A 14,674-nucleotide genomic window follows, 5' to 3' on the forward strand; every position below is an offset into this window, starting at 1 on the left:
TAGGTGCGTGTCTGTGCATCCTGAAAAAAAACTAAGTAGAGAAGATTTTTTATGGTGTGGAAGTCACTGTGGGTGAATGTTCATGCCAATACTTTTATGCCCAGGTTTCATAACTTACATTTGTTCTTTCCTGAACTGTTATTTTTATGTAAGAGTGGCTGTCTTACAATTCTGATGCTTTTTCTCATTCATATTGCACAATTCTATAGACTAATCCAACATGGCAACATTTGGAGTTGTATCATTGGACACAGTTGCCTCAACCATAGACCTCTGGGTGCAGGAAGTGTGTTACTGGGTATACTTGTCTTCACCAAAGTTCCTTCAGGGTGAAAGAGGAAAGAGGCATGCTGATATCTCCTAAAGCTGCCCTTCTTAAAAGCTACAAGACCTGTTTTGCTAACATGGAATGACTAAACTCTATGAAAGGAATTTAAGAGACATTTTCCTGGATATTCATGTCTAGCATCTCTCCATTTGGTCCCATTTTCAATTCTAATCCCATTTGAAGTCTCTCTAGGATCAATTATTTGTGCTGTAGAACACAATGACTTTTTAAAGCTGGTTCTTCTAGCAGGCAGAATCCCTTGATTCAGACTCACCTGTACTCCCAACAGCCCTGTGAATGGCTGTTATAACTGTCTCTCTGTCCACTGCAATTGTATTTCATCTTAACACACTCTCTCTTCTCACTGGTTTGTCTCATCTCATTTCCGTACTTCATTTCCTGATTCCTCCTTTCTTCTCTCTGCTCACCCACCAATTCTATTTTGACAATGGTAAAGTTTTGTGACCATATAGGGCTGGTCCATCACAAACCATGACAGAGCTCTCTCATTATTGTGCGAATATGTAATAGATAACATGCATTCAAGTGGAGAGAGTTTATTCAATTAGGAGAGAATTGGGGCAGACTTTCTAAAACTCATGTATTATCTGGATAACAGATTTCACTTTCCACTTTGCTTTACCTGCAAAGATAGGATTTTTTGTTTAACACTTGTAAACTAGTTAAGAGTCTTTGAAAGAAATCATTAATGAACTATATTAAAATTTAGGAACAAATGTCTAATAAGCAATCAACTGAAATTTTGGTTGGTAAAAGAAGGTACATACCTGTGTTTGTAGTCCTTTAAAACCCTGTTAGTGTAAAAGGTGGCAGCATCATTCATCTCCTTGACATAAGGACCGGGTTTGGGAGACTGAGAGAACGGGACCATCACCCAAGCATAGAAAAAAAAACAAAAACAGAGAGAATAAGAAAGAAAATGCCCTAAAGAAGAAGAAAAGCAATGGAGATGTTTACTCAAAAGCTAGAGGCAAATTTTGCTCTGTAAAGATCGATCAAACACTTTCCACATCTTAGAACACAGAGCACTGAACTTCGAATAGGGTAAGAAAGAGCTGATGCCATCAGCCTGCCCAGAATCTTCCTTCAGTGTAACAGACAAAAGACAAAGGAGCCTGAAGGTAGCTATGGATTCTCTTAAATACTCCCAAAGTGTGACGAGGTACAAGGGCAACCCTGCATCTGGACTCACCACAGCTATCCACCCCAGAGCAGGGATGCTTTCACTGACAGCCGATAGATGGTTAAACATTGCACTGCCCCGATTCCTTTCTCTGAAAGTTTGGATTTCTTGAATCTTCTCCGATATTGGTTTCAGAAGTGCAGCCACGTCATGCTGTAAGCAAACATTGGAACTGTTACTGAAAACAGAACTGAAGTGGACACCTCCCTCCATGTTGGCCTAAGGGGGCGTACTCAGGATTTGCCATTTGTTGGGGCTTTCCGAATAGAATGGATTTTGTTTTGTTTTGTTTTGTTATGGTAAGACTGTATTTTCATTCTCAGAAGTATGAAAATTGCACTTAGTTTTAACATTATTAATGCTGTCTCCCAGGACATGGAAAATCCCCCAGCATATGATACAGCCCCTGTTGTAGAGAATCCTGCATAGAACAAACTGAAATTGAGTATGGATCAGTTATATTTTCAAATGGCATTCAAAGATCACACGCTGCAATAACACAGGTCTAAAATCAGGGTGGGTGAGAGGTTAGTAAAAGGTTATCTTCCTATTCCTGTGGGAAAATGATATGTGGGAGGGTCCTTGCTTTTTCCAGAGTTACCATAATCCATATGAAAAAGTGGAAACCGTTCATGGAGGCTCTTTTTAAGAAAATGTGATGGCTTATGATATTTACAGTTACCTTCCTCTGGTTTGACTTTCTACAATGCCCGGGTCAGCTTGGCTGATGACTACTGATCACTCTCTTCTGATTAATTCAATAATTGACCTCTCTAGCTATACAAAAAGGACTTTCAAAATTGTGTGAGCTGAGTTATGAAGTATCACAAAGATAGGTGCTTGTAATATCTCCCCATCCACCCTCTTAGCATTCTCTACTTTCTTTGGTTTTGAAGAGCAGATATAAGGGTTACCTAATTGTGTGTGTATGTGTGTGTGTGTATATGTGTGTGTACGCTCCAAAGAAATAGCAACAGTCTTGTACTCCAGTTTTGTAAAACCAGTTGAAGAGGCTTTAACAGTACTTTACTAAATCTTGTTTGCAGGAAATAAAAAAAGCCCCTTAAAGCTCTTCAAGTTCTCTAATCAAGACTTCAGAGCAAAGGTTCCAGCGCTGGCTACATATTGAAATCACCCGTGAGCTTTCAAAAACAGAAGCCTGGGTCCTACCCCCAGGAAATCTGATTCAATTGGTCTGGAGGTGACCTGGGTTGGGGGACCCCAGGTGTAGAGTTTAATCACTGCTGTGGTGGTAGCTTAACACCCCCAAAGTAATTTCTACCAGGGGCAGCAAACCACTAGGGAAAAATTATGTTCAGCTGCAGCAGCTTCCAGACCTCGCTTCTCCTTCTTGACCCTTATATATACTCTCCCCTAAAAGAAATGTTGTTTGTAAGGGCTTTGGTATTAGAATAACCTTAGTTCAAATCTCAGCTCTGCCACTTCCTACTGTGTTTCCCCCAAAATAAGACCTAACCAGAAAAATAAGCCCTAGCATGATTTTTCAGGATGACATCCCCTGAACATAAGCCCTAATGCATCTTTTGGAGCAAAAATTAATATAAGACCCGGTCTTATTTTTGGGGAAACATGGTACATATGGGGCCTTGAGCAAATTACATATCAGAGCCTTGGTCTCTCATGTGTAAATCTGAGATAATAATACTTACTGCCTTTAAGGAGATATGGCACTTTAAACCTCTGGCATATTAAACATGCGAGGTACACAACAGGTGGAAGTGATTATTATTATTATTATGAAATTAGCCCAGACTGAAGATAAAAAGGATGTCTCCTGTAATGTGTGATATTCATTTGTTTCAAATAGGTGACTATGTATTTTTTCAATTTTTAAAATTTTCAATTACACCTGATATTCAATATTATACTAGTTTCAGGTATATAGCATTGTGGTTAGACACTTCTATAATTTACGAAGTAATCCCCCCAATAAATCTAGTACCCACTGACACCATACATAGTCATTACAATATTATTGACTATATTCCCTATGCTGTACTTTACACCTCCATGAATATTTTGTAACTGCCAATTTGTACTTCTTAATCCCTTCACCTTTTTCACCCAGACCTCCAACCCTTCTCCTATCTGGCAACTATCAGTTTGCTCTCCGTATCTGTGGTTTTGTTTCTGTTTTGTTTGTTGATTTTGTTTTTTAGATTCCACATATAAATGAAATTGTGTGGTATTTGCTTTTCTCTGTCTGTCTTACTTCACTTGGCATAAGAACCTCTAGGTCCATCCATGTTGTCGCAAATGATAAGATTTCATTTTTTTATGCCTGAGAAATATTCTATTGTATATATGTACCACTTCTTCTTTATTCTTTCCTCTATCAATGGACAGTTAGGTTGCTTCCACATCTTGGCTATTATAAATAATGCTGCAATGAACATACCTTTTTGAATTAGTGAAATCTTTTGGATTTCTTCGGATAAATACCCAGAACTGGGATTGCTGGGTCATACGGTAGTTCTATTTTTATTTTTTTGAGGAACTTCCATACTGTTTTCCATAGTGGCTGCACTAATTTGCAATCCCACCCACAGTGCACAAGGGTTCCCTTTTCTTCACATCCTCGCCAACACTTGTTGTTCGATTTATTGGTGATAGCCATTCTGACAGGTGTGAGGTGGTATCTCATTGTGGTTTTTATTTGCATTTCTCTGATGATGATGACTGTGTACTTAAGAAAAGAGAGGCCCCAAATAAAATCCATGTAGGCTAACACGATATTAGGATTACAGGAGTCTAAATTGCGTCATCTAGTTCAGCTTTTGACAGACTGAATCGAGTAGGTCACAATCAGTATTTTAAAAAATACAAGAGGAAATATTAGAGGACATTCACATGTAGTAAGGGTGGGTATTTTATGAACACTTGTTTCAGTTATGTAGTATGTGCGTGGACACGCGTGTGTGTATACTGGGCTGCAAAATAAAATGTATATCTTATTATGAATTTCAGTCTAGAAGTTTGGGACATGTGGATTTAATCCAATTCTCTCCTTTTTCATAATTGGAATACAAGCTCAGGCAGATTACTAAATCAAGATCGGCTACCAAATGTTAGTAGAGCTGGAGCTAGAACCCAAGACAGAGAAGTTGTGACACCCCAAGGCACTTCTCTATATTGGATACTAATAAAATTACAGTTAGCTCTCTATACACAGGTTTGTTTTCTGTCAACAAGACTAGGGAAAGGTATTGTGAAGAGATTAAGGGCTCAGGTCTGGAATGAGAATACTCGGGTTCAAGTCCTTGCTATCCAGTATGCCCACTGACTGTAGGACTTTCCACAAATTACCAAAGGTATCTACCATTCCATGACCTCATCTGCAAAACAATGTCGATAATGGTACCCACTTCCCAGGGCTGTTGTGAGGAGTAAAGGAGCGAACAGGTCCATACTTCATACACAGTTAGGCACATGTGGGTGCTCAACAAATGGTAGGTGATCTCCAAGGTAAGTGCCAGTTAAAAACTCCCTTAATGACCAGATGCACTGACCAGCTCTTTCCTGTCACTCATATGCAAACACAACGAGAGCAACTTCCTAACTGAGATATGCAGATAGATGGACAGAGGCATGTTTTCATTTGGGAGAAACAAAAAGAAATACTATAGGGTAAGAAAGCAAGGTGTTCTCCAAGTTCTCAGTGGATCTTTTAATTCTTCCATATTGAAGAAGGGAAAACCAAAAAAAGTTGCGCCAGAAGCTAGCCAGCTCTTGTGAAAAATTCATGAATACCTTTCCACCTTCTCACTCTCCCTTCTGACCGTTACAAAGGAAAAATCTTATAGATTTGGCATGAAGACCCTGAATCAGGGTTGTTAATGGGCTGAATTATGTCCTTCCCAAATTCATAGGCTGACGTCCTAATCCCTGGTACCTCAGAATGTGACTGTATTTGGAGACAGGGCCTTTCAAGAAGTAACTAAGTTAAAATAAGGTCATTAGGGTAGACCCTAACCCATGATGACCGGTGTCCTTATATGAAGAGGAGATTGGGACACAGACAGGTACAGAGGGAAGACACTGGGGGAAGGGAGACGTTGGCATCTACAAGGAGAGAGGCTTCAGGAAAAACAAATCCAGAATTGTGTAAAAACACAGTTCTGTTGTTTAAGGCCCCCCATCTGTGGTACTTTGTTCTGGCAGCCTGAGTAAAGTAATATATGGCTGAAATGGCACTACAGGAAAAGCCAACAACTACCCCAAACCTTCAACAACAACCAAACAAACAAAAACCCTCTAAACTCCCTGCCTCAAACTCAACTATGCCATGCCTGTTTGTAATGGTTGCTAAAAGTCAGGTTTAATTCCTCTCCCAGGAATCTTTAGAAGGCAAACACTACCCTCTTCGTGGGACTATTTTTATACCAAATTCAACACCCAATCAAAGGTGTATTACCAGTTTTCCCAGAAGGCAGCTGATTTTCAATTTTGGAAAAACTACTAAAAAGCATCCTAATTTTCTCCAACAATTTGCTAAGCCATAATATTCTTCATGTGATGACATTTTTGAGAAAGGCCAGAATATATGAATTGTTGGTGAAACCTGGCCTATTGCCCCAAAGGAAAAAAGAACCAGAAACTGTGTATTTACAATGTTAGATAGATTTATTAAGGACATCTTTGTTTATTTCTAACTTCCCAAGAACAAACTCTAAAGTCCAAGGAGACAGAGTATTCTTGAAAATATTTTATACTGGTTATCTGATGAAAGCATTATAAAGATTGAGCAAGTTTCCTTCTGCCTTAGTTTGGCAATTGTGTGAAGAATTGTCTTCATTAAAAAAAAAAAAAAAAGCAATACCGAGAGAACTAAGTTCAACTGCTATTTGCACAACCCTAATAAACAGTACAGCTTTTATTTTGTTCCAATAGATTTCTCCTGCAATTTAAAATAGGCTTACATTCTCCAGCTCATCCTGAACTTTCACAGCTGGAATCAAAAACAGAGAGTGAACATTAGAGTTATGGTGTGATTTCCATCAAGGCCGTCTGTGTGGGATGTGAGACAAAAAGTCATTCCAAAGCACTCTAGCAAAAGCAATTGGGGGAGACTATTAGTTTGAGGTACTTATACTTATCTAAGTATCAAGCATATATTAGGCATACTCAACAAATACAGGTTGCGTTACATCGTTGTCAATTAACATTGCAAAAGGTCTTTCCACTGATAGAAGGAGATGTATTGAAGAGACACCCTGGGTTTTGTCAATGGTCGTGGCTCCTCAGACACATCCAGAAGCTAACGTGCTTTGGAATGACTTAAACTCTCTCAAGGTTACATAGCTCTCACTCAGATTATTTTTTTTTTAACTTATCACTCATGTTTCTTTTGTTCTGAGAGATGTTTCCCTGAAAGAAAATAATTTTTCAAGGCTCATGTGAAGATTAGCTGAAACATCTCCCCTGCCCTTCCCTGGGTTTCCGTGGCTTTAACAGAAGGTGAAAAAAAGCCAAAACGAAGGAGATCTATGCCCAAACTGCAAGGTTCAGCAAATGTTTCCAACGGCTATTTTCGTTTGATGGGACTGTACTTTGGAGCATATTTCAGGACTTTCTGACATTAGTTTCTGCTTTAAAGTTGAAGAATTGAGACCCATTATCAGCTTCATCTCAGTTTAACTCCAGAAATAATTGTTTTGCAGAAAGTAAAATTAAAGAGCTTTATCAGCAAGCTTTGGAGAAACTTTACCCAAAAAGGAAAACCAAATTCCCACTCATGCTGTTTTGTAAGGGATGGAACAAACCCTGGGAGTTTGACCTCAAAGATGTGTCATTGAGTAAAATGAAATAAGCCTGTTATTTCTGGAATCCAGGGTTTTTGTGTGGTTTTGCATTAGGTAGAAAATGGATCAATCATTTGTTATTTCTTTTTAAGTCATTTCTTTTGATGATTATAAAATTAATACTCTTTGTGAAAATTAATGCTCTTTGTGAAACATTGGAAAATACAGATGGGAAACATAAGTAAACAATAAACATTCTTAATTCCACCACATACAGAGAAGCACTGCTAAACGATTTTTTTCTTGCAGATATAATTATTAGAGATATCTTCAAAAATAACATAATTGATTTTAAAATAACAGTTATTAAGACCATAAAGAATGGTCCTAAGAGTTGAATTCAAGCAGTTCAATTAAAATAAACCAACAAGCACAAAAACAAATAAAAACCCATCAATATATTCTTGGCAAGTATTGTGAGAATGCTATCAATTTAAAAAGGACGTTTTAAACATAAATACTACAAAAGCATTATTAGTACAACTCAGGCAAATTTAATGACACTAAAGTAAAAATCAGACTTTTTCATATTTGGATCCATTTAAAATTCTAAGAAAGCTCATATCACGTAGTACTTCTTAGCCAACCATACTACCAAATATCAATCATTATTACTTTGGCTTGTGTGGGTTTTGCAACATTTTAGCAGGTGATTCCATTTGGCTGCATGTGTATACATATGTATGAGTTATAGTACAGAAAACATATGGAAAGGTATACGTCAAAGTGTTAACATAAAATTTCTATTTAATTTTATTGGCTTATCCATATATTTGAAAAGTTCCAATGAGTACATGCATCTCTTTTGTAATAAAGGGAAAAGTTTTAAAACATATTAACCAGTTTTGTACCTTTAATGGTGGGAAAAATTTCACATAGGTGATATTAAGTTTACATATATCAAAAAATATTAGGCCTCTTTCTTACCATCAGGAAAGTAGCTTCAGGAAAACATACTTAGAAATTATTAAAATAAATTATTCAGATGAAGAAGAATAGTTAACATTTTTTAGGCAAAGTTATCCAAATCAGGTACAGCATTTGCTTCTAAAAATGTATTATTTGGGCAAATTCTAATACATGAAGCAACTGTTTTCACCATTTTAAGTCAGGAGTAAAGTTTTTTGTTTTATCAGAAATGTTAATTCGAGTTAACTTTCTTTGGTGCAATTGTAGATATTGCCCTAGGCTCATTTCCGGTCATGTTCCTCTTATATAAATATTGCCCAGAAATATTTTGGAGATTTCAGAATATGCCTCATGGAAACACTTTCAGAAACATTTGTACATTTAAGACAACTTGAAAATTGAAAACATCTGCAAACTGTCACAGAAATCAATATAAATAAACAAAACCTACAGAGCGCCACAAAAGCACATGATACTATGGTAGTTGTCATTACATTGCATCGTGACAAGTTCCTTAGAAAATATTTTATATGTTCATTAGGCTTTACATTTCATCTATATCTATATCTATATCTATATCTATATCTATATCTATATCTATATCTATATCTATATCTATATCTATATCTATCTATCATTATCTTATTTTGGGTTGCTAAACTCTCCTAAAAATACACTCAAGAATCCCAAAGTCTTTTGCTTTTATATTCCTTAAAAATCACTCTTAAAGAGTAAAACCAAGGAGATTTGTTCTCCTTGGGGAATGAACTGCTTTGGAGAGATACCTAAGAGAGAAGCTTCTAACATGTATAACTTCCTATTTGCATTTTAAATCAAAATTTTCAACAACCCATTATACTCCTTAGTACAGTTTTTCAGTAATAATTTGTTTAAAAAACAAGCAATTTCAGACATACAGAAAAGCATAGACAATAATAATGATAGGCACCCATGTATATAAAACATAATTTAATATTGCACTGAAGCCCAGGATTAGCAGGATGATATTCCTTCACTGACATTTGAAAAAGGACAGCTGGAAATGCAGAGGTCTAGAGCCTGAGACGTAGAACTATTCAGACAGGACCTCATGGGTGGCACTGAAGCTTGATGTCATATGGTTCTATTTTTCCCATAAAAATAGAACAGTGCACTTGCAGTTGCCAATTGGGCATTTTTAATGTAAAATCTTTTCTGCAAAAACATTCAGCAAACCATAGGCTAAAGAGCCTTCTTCAAAGTCATTTTCTTACTTTTCAGATAATAATTTATACTGTTGCTATCAATATTATTTCAACTTGTCAGAATTATTCAAAGCCTTATTTGGGATTTCTGGACCATTGACACAAGGAGCAATGGACATGTCTGTGTCAGTTCTCACTTACTGGTTTTTGTCTTTGCCACTGTTCACAGGTGTGAACCTTATCTTTCATCATTCTAGTTTCTGTGCTGCAGTATTTTGGGGAGTGCTCACTCTAAAACCTACACTTTATTTATCAGAACGAGAACAAGTTCTACTAACATGATATGTGGGCCACAGTTTTCTCTAAGCTCTCAATGTTTGACATGTCTCAGAAAGGTAGGTATGTGATACAAAAATTCAAATTCAGTGGAAATCTAGATGTTCACACAGTGACCCACAATAGTTTGTCCTTATATTTCATATCCTGAATCTTGCTGCAACAGGGTTCAGAAGACAGTGATATTATATGTATGTTATATGTATAATATATAATTAAGGGATATACATATATGTATACATACATATATATTATATATGTATACATGTATATTATATATGTGTACATATATATTACTGTCTTCTGATATATAATATATATATATATATATATATATATATATATATATATATATATATCCCTTAACATTAACTGCTCCCTCAGGTTAAGCTTTATAGTTTTCATTAAAGTTGTTCTAGAGTCTTTCACTGGTAGTGCAAGAAGATAATAGCCAGTCAGAGAAAACATATCTTTCCCTTTGATGTGCAGGCTAGCGAATGATACACATGGGACACATATGAAAGCTCTAGCGTATCTCTCCTGTATGACTGGACTTGACAAAATGGGTTCTAGAAAATGCTGGGTTCATGGCAGGGACATGGAATTAGCTAGCTTATTTGAGATCCAGGAAGGAAACAGTGGATCAATAATGGGCAATGATACATAAAGACATACAAAATCATGGCAGACAGAAACCGAAAGGGAAAATTAATCTGAAAATCAAAAGCTTAACCTGGTTATCCACAATAAGCACTGAGAATAGGCTGGGTGGCCAGCTTCATCTTCACTTTGTTATTGTTTCAGCTCATTTTATAGGCCCAGCTGAGAAGATATCAACTCTTCCCCTATCTGGGTAGGTAACATCTGGCTTCTGACAGTGATGAATTTTATAATCACCTATAATTTTACTTTATGGGATTCTGAACATTAAAGCTGAAAAACAGTAGATCTCACTGTGCTTTACTTAAATGCACAGGGACTTCATCAACAATCTCTAGGGATATAAATTGGAGAAAACTGTCAAAACCAAATCCACCAGCTTTATAAAACCTAAAACAATATGCTTGGATCATAAATTAGTTCTTTGAAATAGAAAAAAATATGAACTGCCATTAATTTTTTTCTACCAACATTTGTTGAATATTGACCATATGCCAAACACTATTTTGGTTGGTTTTCACCAGCTGTGTCTACTTTTTGATGATAAATCTCAGTTTAAACTACCAAAGTCACCATTTGAAAGATCCCAAATCAGTCAACTGCATTTACTGGGTCATTGTCTTTCCCCTGGAGAAGTGTCCCATGGTCCAGGGATGGCCAGATCTTTACTCGGAGATTCATTTATGCAGAATGTTGCTGAGATGACATTTATCTATAGTTTCCATTTCAAACTCAGGAGATGCAAAGGATTTCAACAACTACGCTGTGAATCTTAAGACATCCCACAGAGTAGATTTACCATTTTTTTACCAAGCTACCTATACTTAGCCCCAATCATCCTTAGTCAGAAATCTGTTTTCTTTTTTAAAGTTAGCACAATCTTTATAAGAGTCCATGGTTTGCTTTTCTCAAGAGCAGTGCATCTCAGAGTGCATCCCACAGAGCACTGGTCCCAGTTTGGTGAGCAGCTCAATACAAAGAGTGCATCCTGGTCAGTGGAGGTGAGGGAATTCTGCATATGGCATCCCCCTTTTGGCAAGTCGAGATTAACCACAGAATACTCGAGGAGATATTGAAGAAACCTATCTAACTCTGTTTAACTTCATGTTTCTCAACTTTTTTACCCATGTAACTTTTTATACTCCCCTCTCTCCCCTGCAAAGTTTTCCAGGGAATTGGTATTTTGTGGAAGAGACTCTGGGAAAAGCTGCTAGAGGGTCTGTAGAGTGGCTTCGGGAACTCACAGAGATCTGCTGGACCATTCACTGTGTATTCATTTGTCCTCATCCTCTCCAGTTATTCTTGCTCATTACCATGGAGACACTTTCAAGGATATTTAATGGAGGAAAAGAAGTTTCTTTTCTCTCAGCACACACACACACACACACACACACACACACACACACACACACACACACACAGAGCTTTCAGGGGCCATAATAATCCCTGGGAGGGCTATCAGCCTAGCCTTCCCGACTGCACTGAGATTCTACCTTCTATTGCTGTCTTTCTGTAGGTCTTTTTTTGGCCAGCCCTTCCCCTGCTTCTAATCACCTTTGGCAGTTACAATCTCTTCCTCTCCTTTCTCTTATCTTCTTTGTTTCCTCTTTTTTCTCTCACATATCTTACATTGTGCATGGAAAGGCAGACCACTTAGAAACGATGCCACTGAATCACAATGTCCTTTTTTTCTGCAGAGCAAAGTGGTGGCTAATGACATCTGTCTTTAGTCTTCAGGTCCTGAGCTCTTTCCCCCTTGCTGCACACGGCCATGGCTGCTTTTTTGTTACCCATGAAGGATTCCGGCTTCTTCCAAGTCCAGAGGAATCCCAGCGCTTTCCCTGATTTAAGGCTCCCTGATGCTAAGGCTCACATTCACTCCAAGTCTCATCAGTGCTGTGATTGCTGTGCCTGGCTTTCCACACTGACCTCAAAGAGAAAGTGTGGCTAACAGTATGTGTGAAGCCAGCATAAACGCAGTGCACATCCAGAACTACCTTCTATGAGGCACGTGCAGAAAGATCATTATTTGATCTTTGGCTCAGTTATTAGATATAAAGTATGTAGCACTTGACTATGTAATAAAATGGAGATGATTGCATTCATTATATCTCTAAAGAGAGGCACCTTGTTACCTGTTAGTTCACTTGTTTCTTCATTTATTCAACAAATACTGTCTATTGAGCACTGTCTATGTGCCAGGGCTAGTCAGAGGAGCTGGGGTGGAGCAGTAAACAATACAATGTACAGCAGTAAACATGTAGCGACTCTTATGTCCCTGTCCTCTTTAGTTCAACCGTGATGGGGAGCGTATTAGTCAGGGTTTTTGAGAGAAGCATATTTTTGGAGGCTGACAAGTACATTGGCAAGCTGAAAGGAGACGCCGCATAGCTGATGGTGGTGCTCCAGTCTGAACTCCAATGGGCTTGAGACCCACAAAGAACTAATGTTCAGTTTGAGACCAAAGGCAGGAGAAAGCTGACGTTCAGGTTGGAAGGTAGTCAGGCAGGAGGAATCCTCTTTACCCAGGGAAGGGTCAGCCTTTTGTTCTGTTCACGCCTTCAATGCATCCGATGGGGCCCACCCACATTAGGAGGGTAATCTGCTTTACTTAGTCTACTGACTTAAATGTTAATCTCATTCTAAAACATCCTTATAGAAACACCCAGAAGAATGTTTGACCAAATATCGGGGGATCCTGTGGCCCAGTCAAGCTAACATATACAATTAACCTTCGCAGGAGGAGACAAAAAGCAACAAACATAATAAATAACTAAATTACATAGGATGTTAGGTGTTAGAAGCCATAGGGAAAAAAAGTAGAGTCAAGTGAAGGGGATCAGAAATACGTGTGAGGGAGGGTTTCAATTTAAAATAGGACTGCCAGCAGGTCTCATTAGAAGGTGACATTTGAATAAATACTTGGAGGTAGCATAAGCCATGTGGATATCCGGGGGAAGCAAGTATTATACAATCATTCTAAGAGAAAACAACCATCACAAAGGCCCTAAGGCTAGGCTGTGTCTCCAATGCTCAAGCAAGCAGATGAGTGGGGCCGGAATGAGTGAGGGGGAAAGTGCTGGGGTCTGCGGTAGGACAGGACGTGGCAGGGAGCTGGGTAACAGATCACGCAGACTGTTGAGAGGACTTTGGCTTTTATCCTGAATGAAATGGAAATTGCCATAGAGTTTAGAGTAATGATATGATGTGATTTTCTTTTATAAAAATCACTCTGGCTGCTGTATGGAGAATAGATTGAAGCAGGGAGATCATCTTTGAAACTTTACAATAATTTGGATGACAGATGAAGGGAGCGGGCTGAGACCACAGTGGCTGTAGCAGAGATTGTGAAAAGTAGATTCCGGATTGGGTGTGGACTATTTGAACAAAGGAGGGGGTCAAGAATGACTCTTTGGTTTTTGACCTGAACAAACTAGAAGGATGGACTTGCCATCCCCTGAGGAGGAGAAATTGCAGAATGAACAGGTTTTAGCAGGAAGACCAGGAGTTCAGACTTGACATGATGTTTAGTTTAGCCTAAACCGTGCCTTTCCAGGGGCCACAATTCACTAATACTATCTGCAATGCGGCTGCTGATGTGCTTAACTTTCCCCCCAAACTTGGTCCCTTTCCGGTTTCCACTCTTCAGCTTGCCTTTGCTTGGGAACATCTTCTCAACTCAGTACAACTCACGGTATAAAATGTTCCACATACAAGGGTGGTGCTTTTGGCCCACAATCAGCAGGGGCTTAGATCTGTGCTGTGTCTCTCCTGGTGATGGCTTGTGCTGAGTCATCGACTCTGGCCAGCAGCAAACATTTTTGAGACAGCTAGCTGGATTATGGGTACATACTGTGGTTGGCGTTAAAACTTTTGTTAATTTCTCTGGCCAATTACTCATTACATCATGAAACTAGCTGGCCCACGGAGAGATCAAACCCTTGGACTTGGCTTCTGTATCATAGTTTAACTAATTGTAGCTACAAATGGAGGCACACTGTTTAAGATGGTTGATTTGGGATAGACCCAATCATGATATATGAGTACATGTTGGCTATCTAGCATTTTTATACTACAGTCACATTAATACAGTCATAAAACAGGTGAACAATGGATGAATAAACAAATTAATATGAAGTGACAAGTAAAAATGAACCTTCTGAGAAGTCAGATATGACCTGGGTAGCAGTCATCAACTTATCTATATAAAGATGGCAATGGTTCATCCTGT

The 14,674-nt window shown here is 38.2% G+C and overlaps 1 protein-coding gene across 1 annotated transcript in view; it reads right to left on the reverse strand.

Annotated features, from left to right (window-relative positions):
* CAP2 (cyclase associated actin cytoskeleton regulatory protein 2) overlaps window positions 1-14,674 on the reverse strand; it is a 142,478-nt gene that overhangs the window by 48,923 nt on the left and 78,881 nt on the right. The window contains exons 5-6 of the mRNA XM_019743010.3: window positions 1,542-1,685; window positions 1,117-1,202 (exon numbers count right to left, since the gene is read on the reverse strand). Coding sequence (XP_019598569.1) covers window positions 1,117-1,202; window positions 1,542-1,685 — 230 coding nt within the window. The remainder of the gene's footprint in view (window positions 1-1,116; window positions 1,203-1,541; window positions 1,686-14,674) is intronic.

The sequence above is a fragment of the Rhinolophus sinicus genome, chromosome 14 (genome assembly GCF_057876585.1).
Source record: "Rhinolophus sinicus isolate RSI-liver-muscle chromosome 14, RSI-T2T, whole genome shotgun sequence".
NCBI lineage: Eukaryota > Metazoa > Chordata > Mammalia > Chiroptera > Rhinolophidae > Rhinolophus > Rhinolophus sinicus.